Source organism: Oryzias latipes, chromosome 10 (assembly GCF_053564925.1).
Source record: "Oryzias latipes strain Hd-rR chromosome 10, Olatipes_Hd-rR_3.1".
NCBI lineage: Eukaryota > Metazoa > Chordata > Actinopteri > Beloniformes > Adrianichthyidae > Oryzias > Oryzias latipes.
In genome coordinates this window covers 22,304,862-22,318,596 of record NC_136246.1, presented here as the reverse complement: position 1 = coordinate 22,318,596, position 13,735 = coordinate 22,304,862, and the positions used below count along the sequence as shown (strand labels likewise).

Genomic DNA, 13,735 nt, shown 5'->3' with positions numbered 1-13,735 from the left:
TTCAAACAAAAATAATCATCCACTCCAGGAAGTTTCATACACATGAAAATAAAATAAAAAAAAAAACATGTCAAGAAGGTAGTGTTGTCAAAAATAAAAACAATATGGACAGAATAAAAAGTGAGAAGACTGCTTAAATCTGCATAAATAGGAAACATCTCAGGTGGGAAGCAGGAGGTTGATAACCGGGAGATGCTGCAGGCGGTGAGTGATGCTGGATCATGACAAGCTCTGTGGTTTCATCCATCTTTCTCCACTCTGTTTTAAACAGGACTTGAGAAAGTTTACATAAGTAAATTCCTTAATGCTCTTACAGAAAATCTCTTTACTGAACAGCCATCAATAAATCACGAACCAAGAGAACAACTAACCAACCAAACTTCAAAGCGGACGTCAGCTGGTGTCTTTATTGGACTAATGTTTAAAAGTAGTCAAACAATATAAAGCTAACACAATATAGTAGATAATAAACAGGAAACAGTTAAGAGTGCTTGTTATTCATTGGTATAAATGTATCATAGGTTTTACAGTTAGACCAATAAATAAGAGATTTTCTCTGAACAATTTTTCACTGACAGGAAAAATGGGAACATAAACAATTATGTGCACATAAAGCCTGAAATTTATCCCACTCCAGAGAGATTTTTACAGTGACTTTACTCAACCAGCATGTTTCTTTCTAGTTGGAAGACACAGGGATCTTGCAGAAAAGAACAAAACAATATACAAGAAGAGGTATCATTGTTTAAAATTAACAAAAGTCCTCTTCTTTTATCAACATTTGATCAAAAAAGTGACTTGGTTAACATTTGCCACAGTTTTGTATTGGTGGATGTCAAATTTCAAATAAAACCCTAAAGGGAATGAAAATTGTTTGCATTACTCTGGATAAACAGTGTTGGCCCAGTGCATCTAGAAATCAAATTTCCTGTGGTCACAGTTACCTTTGACTGGTATTAGGACCAGTCAGACTCTATGCATAGGGGGTTCTTCAATCTATAATAATAATGCATTAAAACATAAAAGTTTAAATAACATACATTTTTTTCATAATTATTAATTCTTATTAAGACATTTTAAAGAGCAAAAACATAACAGTAAAGGTACTGTTATGTCTCACATGTTGCTGTGTGTTTTCAAAAAGATCATTTGCAGACAGAATAATACTTTATGTAGCAGAAACCCTTCCTGCTAATGGTGAATTTAGCAACTGTCGTGCATCTGTAGCTAAACAATGGAATCGTTTTCTACAGGTAAATATTAAAGTTTTAAAGAATCTTGGCTTAGTCAGAAAAAAACAAGCATGGCAGGTTGACCAGTGACGTTTAGGAACAAGTGTTCACTCTTCTCTATCTTGTGTGTCTCTTGTGATGGACTGGCAGCCTCATTGGGGTGTAGCCCGCCTCTTGGCCCATGACAGCTTGGATCAGCTCCAGCCTCCCAATGACCCTGAGCAGGATGAAGTGTCTGCGTAAAATGGATGGACTGGAGCTGATACTCTGACAAGCAAGGCATCTGACGACCCCCCACCGCTCCAACCATCCGCGCCTCAGACTTTCACTGCAGGATGCCACAGAAAAACAGACTAAAGCGACGCTGATGCAGTTTTCAATGACAAAAATGTAGCTTAAGGCATGCATATGCAGATGTTACATTAAAATTCTTGTAGATAATTGCAAAAATAATGAAATGCCTGTTTGCATGGAAAGCCAGGTACAGAAAAATCACTTTTTATTTCAGGGTTTTACATTTCTTAAAAGAAATTGTAAAAAAAATAAAAACAAAAAAACAAAAACATCGTCTTTGAGTCTCCAGAAGAAAAAGCAGATTAACAAATGCTTGCATTGAAAGTAAAGTAAATTTTATTTTTTTATTAAAACAACTTTAAAAAGAATAAAGGAAGCAGCATTTTTACAGCCAGAGTAGTTCATAGTTACTCTGCTGGATGTTAGATAGAAACCTCCACACTTACAGTAAACTCCATTAGCTTGGAATCTTCTTTTTGTTTTTTTCTTTGCTTATCATGTCTGATGGTGTTTTTAGTAGTAAAACTCAACAGCAGAAAGAGCTAAAAGATGGATTTTTGCTGCTTCCTGCCAGTACCCTGAGTCCACCATCCAACAAAACAGTCGTAACGAAGAGAAAAAATATGTTCAAATCACTTTTGTCTGCAGCGTGATATGATTCACAGTGACAGTTCTCAGTGTCTTCTCAGTATGTCCTGTTTTGAGGAGTTAAATGAAAAAAAAAAAGGAAATGATTACTTTGAACACGAGTTACTGGATTTCTCTGAGTGCCTCTGACTGGTCCCTCGTAAAAGTCCTTTCAAATTAAATGTGTTTGGGGCAAACCTGCTGAGAGTGAGATCAGGGAGCATAAAGCCAACTAGAGCATAAAGGGCCGCTCCACTACACTCTGCCAGGAAGACTCCAACCAGAAGCCAACTCTAAATGTAAAGATTGTGCCAGAAACACACTGAATGACTCCAGATGTAGAGTTCAAAAGAGAATTTACCCTGGAATTAAATGAATGTCAAGCACACTAAAGGCAACCTTTAAACATATAAATTATCCGCCTTTACGTCTGTTTGTAGTCTCTTAGGTACAAATATTTACAAAAGAAATGTGTGTTGGCATGAGTAAATTTTCTTTTTACTTTCCCTGAGAGGTAACAGTATTAACACTGATTTGTAATCAGTCCTTTGACATATAAGTATTGACCTTTAGTTTCTGACAGCCAATGATCATCTAATAAAATATTTTCACCTTTGAAAAATGATCTCAACTGTTTGACAGTAGTTTGGAAATGCAACAGTAAGGATCATGCAATGTAACAACTGCAATAAATAAATGAACATAACATGCAGAAATGCAATGATGTCATTAATATAGTTCACATTGCTTCTTTGTAATTTCAGTTTCTTGAATCTTACCTGGCTTGAGTGGCAGGAGTAATTTCATATTTTGTTGCATCACTCCTATATGCAGTTTGTGTAGTCTACTGCTTTTAGTCTTGAAAAGTTTCCTTCTGCACTAAAGTAACAAGAAAATTCAAAAAATCACAAACTATTTTAGAAAATATATTATAACTCCTGTAGTTTTTTCTAATGTTATTTTGTTATAACATTAGGCTCTTTTCTAGTGTAAATGCTGCTTCTGAAGGCAATGATTATTCTGTTAATTTTATTACTTACAGTCATGTTTTCTTTGAAAATGGGTTGATTAATAGCCTTCTTTTTTTTAGCACAAATTTAAACCCAAATCATAGAAGATGATATGTGAAACCACACAAGTTACACGCTGTTGAACAGCTGCTTGAAAGAATTTCAGCTAATTCTGGAAAAAGGGGAACAAATTAAAGATGTCCTCAGGACAAACAGGTTTTTTAGGGTCATTGAAGCATGAGTAGGAATTTTCACAGCCATTTTTAGAGAATGCGAGCCCTGTAAAGGCATTTTTTTTGCAAAGTGCCCCTTAACCATACCACCAGGAAAATTGAAAAATTCCAAACATTCCCTTTAAATAAAATAAAAGCATAAACACTTATTGTAACAATGCTGTGAAAACATAAAGATGAAATTTTTTATGTAAAATAAAATGTTGCTGCATTAAAGCGAGCAAAGCAAAACAAAAATAACAAGTTTATTCTTGGTTTAAAAAACGTGCTTTGAAAAAATAGCTCTTAACCATAATTATTTCAAATGAATCTCACAATGTTGCTTACTGTTTAACAACTGATTAGTAAAGCTAACACAAAAAAATACCTCATTTTTAAGCTAATTTTGGGAGTAAAATGTATTGCATTTCCATCTTTTAGGTATTCTTTTCCTATTTTTATCCTAATTCAATATCCACTGCATCGTTTTTTACCAGAGTAAAATATCTCTGGCTGATAGTTCCATGGTGGGTCTAATGGAAATCTCGCGAGACTTCATGAAGGGTGTGTAGTGATCTCGTGACCAAACCGGAAGTTCTTCTTCCAATGCAAGCGGACGATTTAAACTAGCAACAGCACAAAAGCAGCTCTTTTAAAATCTCCAACGCAGGTTTTATCCACACAGCAATGGACGGATCAGTCCGAGCATCGTTAGACGCCTCAGTTGGACCACCGCCGTATAACGGAGGGTGAGAGATGAAGTCTATAGTTTAGCAACGCTTAGCATGCTAGTAGCAGCTCCACAGCTTAGTCGTGACGCATAGTAATAGTTTAAACAATGCTCCGCTTAATGCTGAGAAGATGCTTAAGGGATTTGAATACAACCAAAATTATTTTCAACTGTGTTGCAATCACAAACTACCACGTATTTCACCCAAATTCTGAACAACCATTCCTCGTTGCTCTGTAATAGGATTGCTGATTTGGTTCACTTGACACTAACACAGACTTGTGCTTTTGCAGAAATGAAGGCTCCCTGGTTTCAGCCCTTAAGACACTGCTGTTCTTCACTATCCTGATGGTCACACTGCCAATTGGCCTTTATTTCACAACAAAGGCATACGTGTTCGAAGGTAAGTTTCCCTAAACCAGTGTTTTTCAACCAGTGTGCCGCGGCACACTAGTGTGCCGTGGGAGATAGTCAAGTGTGCCGTGGAAAATTGCCCTCATTCACTGATCTAAAAACATTTCCCATCTCCAGGAAATCAGCTCTTTGTTCATCCAAACAGGCCCTGATAAAACACTGAGGAGTTAGGAATATGAAAGATCATAAAATACTTTTTTCTTTCTGTTTATTTGATTCTATCAAAGACATTTTTATAAGAATGACGGTAACGCGATTTAGCTGCAGCTGTAACTGTTATCTGAAAAGTCCCGCAGCTTTTACTGTCTCCACGACTCCACCAATCATTCTTGAAGGCTTAATCACATGTCATCAGTCTGACCAATCAGAAGTGTTTAAAGTATTCACTTCCTTGTTCCAATTTAGCTCATAACTCACTCAGTTCCAACAAAAACACCAGCTAAAGCTCGTCTTTAGCGGTGTAGCTTTCCACAGAATCCTGTATCAGACCGTGGAACAAGTGAACAAAACCATGAAGCTCAGAGACGCGAGTCTTTCTGCCGTTTTCTGGCAGTTTTCACACTACATCTCCCATGATGCATTGGCTTACAGGGACAGCGCCTCAGCGTACAATGAGTCGTCCTTGTTACACGTCTTGAAACCACAACGAACATACAGTTTGTATGTAACTTAAGTTTTATTACATCTTTTAGAAAAAACATCTGCAACTTCCTGCTTTTTCTGCCACAATTATCACAAAAATGCACGTCAGATTGCCAGGGGGGCTGTAGATCAAAACAGGCTATGAGTTTCTAATTTTTTTTTTTTTTTGGGGATGCTGGTGTGCCGCAGGATTTTTGTCAAGGTTAAAGTGTGCCGTGGCTCCAAAAAGGTTGAAAAACACTGCCCTAAACTACACACTTTACCCGGCAGTTCCAGCTCTAAGAGCTGCTTTATTTCTATATTTAAAGGGTAATTGAACACTGGGGCTAGAAAGTGTCAGGAAACATTAATTGATTGTAGTAAAAGTTGGATCCAAAGACGAGATTAATCATCACCTCTACATTAATTTTACAGTAAAACAAAAAAAGGAAAATAAATCTGATCTCCTCATAAACTGCTGTTGTGTCACAAAAGTACATTTCTGAAATGAATTCAAGTGACAGCTCACACATCTATAGTAAACGTTTTATAGCAGTCAGAATTGTTTCTTGTAATAACTCTAAAAAGCAGTCACCAATTGAAAACTTTAACTTTGAGCAGTTTTTAATTATGGTGTTTTATTTACAAATGTTTTGAACTTTGGCATAGTTGTGGTGTTATTAAACACACTCTGTTATTACTTTCATTTTTTGACAAATTGCGTGCTTATATGTGCTAACTCTAGAAATATATTTATTGAAACCTACACCCATGGTTTTGGAGTCACCCATTTTTCACTTCCCACAGACTTTTTCAGGTTCTTGAAATTGCTAGAGCTGCTAACTATGGAGGAAAATAAGTTCTGAACATTTCCTATTTCAAAGTTTGACCTAACTTTTGTCTCAGTTCTGCCTTAAAAAAATCAAACGTTTCACAAAGCAGGAAGTGGCTTTTAGGACAATCAGTAGATTGCATCATCGTCAACTATTCCTGATCTGAAGTGATAAAGTTTCAGAACAACCACCAAAATCACAATCTGCAAGCCTTTTTTTTTTTCTGTTCTGGATTCAACCTTTATTTATTGATAGGATTGGATAATTCATCATTGGTTTCTAAGTGGTGCCTTACAGGTGCAACTCCTGTGTGCTGGGCAACTATGAGCATGTGGTGACTGAACCAAAATGTGGGATCAAATAGTTTGTTTGTTTTTTAATTGGGATGCGCCAGCATGTTCTACTCTTAAAAAAAAAAAAAAAAGATTGAGAAACTCTGGAAATTGAATTTGTGCAGGAAACTGAAGGGAACGAACCAGCCTAACTGCCTAACCCCGAACTTTGACTTAACATAGCAGCCAGTTAGATATTGGATTTTTTATTTTCTATTATTAAAACTCTACCTAAACAAAAACAAAACCTGTACAGACAGGACCGTTTTTTAACAGACTTTTTTAAGTGCCTCTATTCGTATTGGTGATCAGAAGCATAAATACATTGAGTTTGCACCACAGTTAAACGAGGTATTTAATGAAATCAGCTCTAGTTTATTTAAAGCTTAAAAATAAAAGCAGATAAAAAGTATGTATCTTGCATCCTAAAATGAAATCTAAAATTAAACATCAGTTTTAGGAAGATTTTGTTTTTTTCATGAGCAGTTTTCTTGTGACGGATGCTTGCCTATTTACTCAACATCTCAGGATTTAGATTTTACTTGAAGTATTTTGTTCTGTTACAATATTCAATGTAATCCAACTTGTTGAAGTTTAGCACAGTGTTCCCTTACTTTTGCAGTCTCTCTGTTTTTTTTCAGTGTAACTTTGCATCCTTTTTCTTTAGAACACCGTTTTGCATTCTGATTGGCTGAAGACCTTGTCAGTCAATCTCCTCTGTGCCATGTTGTGTGTCCAGAATGCATTCAGCTTTCCATATTTGCATAAATCTTCAATTGCGATCACATCTTTGGTTTCATTCTGTAACACTGGACAGATTTTTTTTTAAATGAAAATTTGAACTTTGAAAGTTTAAACAAGAGAGAAGAGAGTGAAAATGTTCACGTCTGTCTGTCTGAAACTGGTGTGTAAAGTTTTACCGCATTAAATATTTGTCATTTTATTTTGTGGATTTCCCTCATCACTGGTTATTTCTGAAACCCTGCGATAAACGAGGGAACACTTTATACCTAAAAATAATAAAAATATTAAAGTTTTGAGAAAAGTGCAGTTCCCTCTCGTCCTAATGTCCTCTCCCCCCTTTTCGTCTTTCAGGTTCAATGAAGATGTCAAGTTCGGACAGTTATTTCTATGCCGCCATCGTGGCCGTGCTGGCCGTGCATGTGGTTTTAGCTTTGTTTGTGTATGTGGCGTGGAACGAAGGCGCGCCTAAAGGCAAGGGCAAACATGATTAAGGCATGCCCTTATCTGCTTGTGAGGCCTGCAGAGATGATGGTAAGATGTGGGCACGGATCCACATCCCCACCACCCCCACACCCCACCCTGCCGTAGGCATCAACACTCAACGCAGCTCCATCTACAAACCAGACAGCTGGGGGTTCTGGTTTGTGCTCAGGCTTTAACCTCGGGTCAGAGCAGGAAGTGGCTGTATTTTCTTTGGCGTGGGGGAGTAATGGCTGGTGGGAGCTTTTTCCTGCCAGCGCCGACAGGCACACATTTCTGTTCTTCTTACTGTCATTTTCTAAATTTGTAGCTTTTTCTTTCTTTCTGGTACTAAACCGCAGATTGTCCTTCAGATTAAAAGTTTGTCAAGCGGACTCAACTTTTGAATGATTTCATCAAATTCATCCTGGTCTCCAATGTTCCCAGTCCCTTATTTTTTTTTTTTTTTTTTTCTGTTTAATGGTATTTTGGATAAAAACTATCACGCTGTCATTTCATCTCTGATGTGTTCCGTCATGTTGTGATGCTGATTTAATCTTTTGTTTTAACTGAATGTTTTGTGGAGATGATGTTTAGTGATGATGTAAAGCAAATGTCAAATAAATGAAAAGGATCTTCAGTTTTTTTTAAACGTAATTTGTCGTGGAAGCACATGTTTAAAAGGTAGTAAAAATAAATCTGTTAAACTATGAAGAACACTGTGTAAACTATGCATTTACAAAAAACGATCTGTAAATGATTTCCTTTATTTTTTTTATGAATCGCAAAGCGGCATAAAATTAATTGTCAGTTTGCCTGTTGATGTCTGGGGTTATAAAAAAAAAAGTATGTCAGTGGATTAACAATTCTTATCTTTGAGGAGATCATCTGATGAAATCTCAGATGAACTTTTTTTTAGGTTTGCGCGTGATAAACAAGCTGTGTCACACATGCAGGAGGCCGTGACTCCCCCAGCCGGCTGTTGTGTAAGGCGAACTCGGCCAAAACTGTGTGTGTCAGTGAAGTCGTTGTGTGGCTCATTTTGTCATGGATGGGGTTTGTTGTAGTGTTTATCCCACAAGCGATCTAGCTGTCACAACAGTAACCACCATGACAGGCACTGTAAACCCCACTGTAATGAAGCTTCTCATGATTAATAACTTTATTCATCCTCTTACCAGCAGAACCTTTATGAATTTCTGCTTTCCAGTGGAGGAATATTTTCAAATGCTAACCTTACTGGGCGTTTCTTTCTGCAAAGTCTTGCAGGAGAAAATCGATTCAGTAACCATAATTGTGCGAGCTTTCTCTAGCTGGCCCATGAGAGTCTGCAGTGACTTCAGCGTAAAGTTTTTTAGCCGTCACATGGCGGCAGCAAGCGGTCAGCCTGTTCCCAACAACACAATGATGAAGCCAAGATGAGAGCTGACAGATGCAAAGCTGTAATGACGTTTTCTGCCCCAGAAACCATGTCAGCAGATGACTTTTCCTTTTTTTCCCCCCTTCGTTCTGCATGAACCGCCAGACACACACACCACACACAAACTGGTACGTCTGTTTTGCTTCCTCTGTTTTTTTTTTGCAGTGGATGGGGGTGAGGACCAAGCAGTCTGCATCGGTTTGAAGAATTGTGTCATGATGAGATGACAGGCCTGCGAGCAGTTTTCCTGATAGAGAGACTCGCTCCTGCAGCGGCGCAGAGTTCATGCAAGGACAACGTTTACTTCTGGCTAGTTTTCATTTATCGCACATTCACAGGTTTGGTGCAAAGTGTGATGGAAAACAGACAGAAGATACTTCAGTCAGGATGTAAAAAAAAAAAAAAAGTTAACTGCTCTGCCTGTTCTATGAAGCAACCTCATGAAGTCCTGTTGCATGGCACGTGGGTTTAAATCAGTGAGTAGAAATGCTTCAGAATTTCTTCACACTTTCATCAGAAATCCATTTACTGAGAGAGAAAAAAAATCAGGAAAACTGAAAATATCATAACTTAGCCCCCCAGTAGAGGGCAGCCTTTTTCAGCAACTGCAACAAATCTGTACCGTCCCAAAAGGAAGGGTGGAGGGCAGCAGAGAACTGCAGCAGAGGAGGACTGCAATGCAGGAAGACTGAAAACTTTATTTAAAAACATCACTTTTACAAAAAGCTAATGAAGTCCTAGGGGTTGTGATAAAATAATTAATAATAAATGTACTCGTTTTCTTTGAAGATATTTAATAAACTGTAGGGTCATGTGACTTTTAATAATGACTATTAAGATTCCAAACTCTTCTTCATTTTCCTATGCAGTGTCACCAACACTTTTTAAAGCAAACTAATTAAAAAACCCTGAAATCCCGCGGCACGCTCTACCAATAACTAAAAATGCAGACATTTACAGCACACTAGATCAATCAGATCTGACTTTTGGAGCCTCCCTTTTGAAATCTGACAAATATTTTGAATATCCTGTTTTTGCAACATAAAATTATGTTTTAGTGCAACTCTACCAGTTGATTGAAAGTACTGTGGTAACATTTGTGTAAACACAGATTACTCATTTGTGAAAATTTGGAAAAACTGACCAGACAGATCCCCCAGTTTATTAGGGAGGAACATTAATCCATCAGTGTTTGGGGAATCTTATGATTCTTTCATTCTGATAGAACTGCATCTGAAGTAATCAAGATATTAAAAGAGCAATTGATGGTCAAACCTTTAAAATACACAAGATGTTAGAATGTTCTGATGTTGAGCTCAAATCATTAGATTAATGTAAACATGTTTGTTACTGTATGATGCTATTCTGTAGTAACCCTTGTGCTATCTTAGATGACCCCACCCATACATTGACATGTTCTCCCTACCATGACAAAGGTGGAAAGATTTCATGTACCGGTAATCCTTGGACACCAGTGAAGATCACAAATCTTTGAAGAAAAAAGGTTCAGAGCACTGTCTAGTAGGTCTAGATGACCCAACTCCCAATGTTTAAGTGCCTAGGATAGCACAAGGGTTAAAGCAATCAAATATAGCATCCGGAAAACAATGTTAGACTATTATAAAATTAAATAAAAAGATATAGATAAACATTTTTTTTGCTTTGTTGAAATTAGTTCTCAAAGGTAAAATATGAATCTAGAGAGCAAAGTGATGGCGCCAAAACCTTTGGTTGGATCTAATGAAGCAAAAAAAGGCCTTTCTGAAAGAGAAAATTCTTCATTACATGGGGTCAGGGGCAAGGTGGGGTACACCCCGGACAGGTTGGGGGGCCACACACATACAGACACATTCATAGTGTCCCAAACACTGACAGGAAACGGACATAAGGTACCAAAACAAGGCAGAGGACAGTTTAAAATTCCAGAGGTGTCTGTGCTGCTTGACACAAGTAAGAGAACTGCATGTGTGGGATTTGTAAAAAGGCACCGTGGGCTTATTCCTGCTTCAGCATGTCAAATTCAAAATACGCCTCCCTCCCAGGCTCCCACTGCAGACATTCAGAGATCTTCAGGAATATTAAATAACAGCTGCCACATACCCTTCACCGAAGTGGCTCCCCTTCTGGTAAGGAGACCAAGGAAGTGTGAGCTGTGCAAATTTAAGACAGGTTTATTTCGGGCAGTTTCACAAACATAGCTGTCACCAAGTGCTGTACAGGAAACAAACACACATGTACGTTATGATAAACAAGAAAAAGGCGTACATCCAGTCATTCATTTATAGGCATTTATAACAAAACAAAAAAGAAAGACAGCAAAAATGTCCAGTGCAAGAAATAAAAATTCCTATGTCCAGTGTGTTATCAAGTATTGCACAACTCTTCAAGTTTAGTGACAATGAACGACAGTTCAGTTCAATGGACTTACCCTATTTCATAGTGACTCATCTTTAACAGATTATTTTAATCTAGGTTGACTGCTCTTAGGAAAAATGAAAAAAAAAAGTTATATCAAATAAGTCCAAAGAGCTTAGAAAACCTTATAAACATTTACTGAAAATGATGCGTTGTCATAAACAAATTTGCTAGAATCTAAAGTGAAACACTCTGAGTTTCTCCTCTTTTTCGTAAAACCAGACATCGGAAAACGAATATTTCAATATTTGAATTGGTTTTGCTTCATCCTCTCAGTCAGCGAACTTAGACCTTCTCTGAAGTGTCATCTCCATCAGCACTTGAATGATTCAAATGGAGCTGTCTAAAGATTGCGTGTGGGTTCATCATGTGTGGCGGCCTCCGAAGAACATACGATCCTGTCGTAGCACTTAGAGAACGCTTTGGGAAACATAAACCTCCTCATATCTTCAGATCGTCTATTCTGGTCTTGCTGCTGCTGCGTTTGGTGGAATAGCCGGGCCGAGGCTGCGTAGGGGATCCAGGCGCTGATCCTGCTCCCTTCTTTTCTTTGAGGTCACACTCCTCTTGCTTGCTGTTCCCCCTTTCCACCGCCAAGTTGTCTTTGTTCTGTTTGTAGGCTGCCTTGCTGTGGTAGGGGTGGAATGACGAATCTGTGCTTTTGGAGAGAGGTGAAAGGTCGTAGCTGGGGATGGGTGGGAAAGCTGGCTGCACTTGACAGTGCCCTGAAAAATAGTCATCATAGCTTGGCACAATTGGGACCACGGCCTCGTTTGTTTGCTTGGAAACACTTTTAGCGACTTCCTGCCTCCTCCTGAAGGTAATGCCTTGGCGGCACTTGGTGAAGCCCAAATGATAGATCTCTACAAGGTTGAGGAGCAGCGACAAGCTAGCAACTCCGAGCATGAAGATGATGAAGATGGTTTTCTCTGTGGGGCGGGATATGTAGCAGTTGACCACATTGGTACATGGTGGCCTGTCACACTTATACATGGGTTTCAACTCAAAGCCATACAGGAGGTACTGGGCTACGATGAAGCCAACCTCAAAGAGCGTCTTAAAGATCACGTTGAAGACATAGGTGCGCAAGAGCTCCCCCTGCAGTCGCACCCGTCCTTTTTCATCCCTTATGGGAGGTTTGTTGGGCTTAGCAGCACCGATGAGGCCCTGTTGGTCCAACAGATGCTCCCTCTCTTTGTGCTTCTCCTCCATACGTACCAGGTGGACAATGTGTCCCAAGTAGATCAAAGTCGGTGTTGAGACAAAGATGATCTGCAGGACCCAGAAGCGGACATGGGAGATGGGGAAAGTTATGTCATAGCACACATTCTCACAACCAGGCTGCTTGGTGTCGCAGACGAAGCCGGACTGCTCGTCGCCCCACACTTTATCCGTTGCAGTGCTCAGGACCAGGATGCGGAAGATGAACAGAACGGTGAGCCACACTTTCCCCACCACGGTGGAATGCTCCTGAGCCTTCTCAAGAAGCTTCCCCAGCAAGTTCCAGTCGCCCATGGCTGTGAGAGGTCAGATCGGGAACTAAGAAGGCAAAAAAAAAGGTATTTAACCCTGATGTAACACAAGAACTGGATAAAATTAATCATTAGGAAAAATAAATGTGTTGGCTTAAAACGTTTCATATTGTTTTACCGAGAACAAAAAGATCTCTGAGGTTCTAAGCTGTTAACCGAGCATCCAACTGCGTCATGCAGCAGCTAAGCAGGTAGTGGCTTCTTCTGTGTAGATGCAGACTGGATTATATTTACTTTAGGGAGGCATATATTTGGAAAGTGCAGACAGGGCCAAGGTGGGTTTCAGTTGGATTCTGCAGGTCCTGGCCTTCAGGAATTGAATTGCGGCAATATGATCCACGAGACGTGAAATCAAATGCTGCTCAGAAATGGTGTTGATATGAATATGACACAGTTAAATAATGCTTCCACCCTCACACATGTCGCTCTAAATATTTCTTCCCCTTTAATTGGTTTGCTGAACAGGAGCAGAACTGGAAGTTCAGGGTGTGTTACTGGAAGGGAAAATAAATTCAGAAGGCTGATCTAATGCTCTGCAGATTTAACAGATTTGTTGATTTAATCAGTCTGTTTTAAACAGTCATTAGTTGTGGGAATGATAAAAAGTCATTTAATATGTCAATTTGTTGGTTAAAAGATAATACAGATTTTGACTTCAATATACTTGGCAAAAAATGTACATTTTCTTAAAAACAGTGCTAAAAGAAAATGTATATGAAACCATGAAAAATGAAACTTACGTTTACTAGAGAAATCTACCTGTTATACATCCTCTGCAAAGAAGCTCATAATGTCTTGAAGGGTCCATAAGGCCGCTGTTCTTTGCCGACAGGCCTCTGTGGAACGCTGATCTCAAGACC

The 13,735-nt window shown here is 38.7% G+C and overlaps 2 protein-coding genes across 2 annotated transcripts; one reads left to right on the top strand and one right to left on the bottom strand.

Annotated features, from left to right (window-relative positions):
* Positions 1–3,938: 3,938 nt before the first annotated feature.
* Positions 3,939–8,148, top strand: vma21 (vacuolar ATPase assembly factor VMA21). Its single transcript, XM_004073368.5, has 3 exons — positions 3,939–4,124; positions 4,399–4,508; positions 7,401–8,148. Exons 1-3 carry the CDS (start codon positions 4,063–4,065, stop codon positions 7,538–7,540), a joined length of 312 nt encoding a protein of 103 aa, XP_004073416.1. The 5' UTR covers positions 3,939–4,062; the 3' UTR covers positions 7,541–8,148.
* Positions 8,149–11,083: 2,935 nt separating this feature from the next.
* LOC101173071 (gap junction alpha-3 protein) lies at positions 11,084–12,858 on the bottom strand. The gene has a single exon (XM_011480319.3). It carries the CDS (start codon positions 12,856–12,858, stop codon positions 11,785–11,787), a length of 1,074 nt encoding a protein of 357 aa, XP_011478621.1. The 3' UTR covers positions 11,084–11,784.
* Between the last annotated feature and the right edge of the window lie 877 nt (positions 12,859–13,735).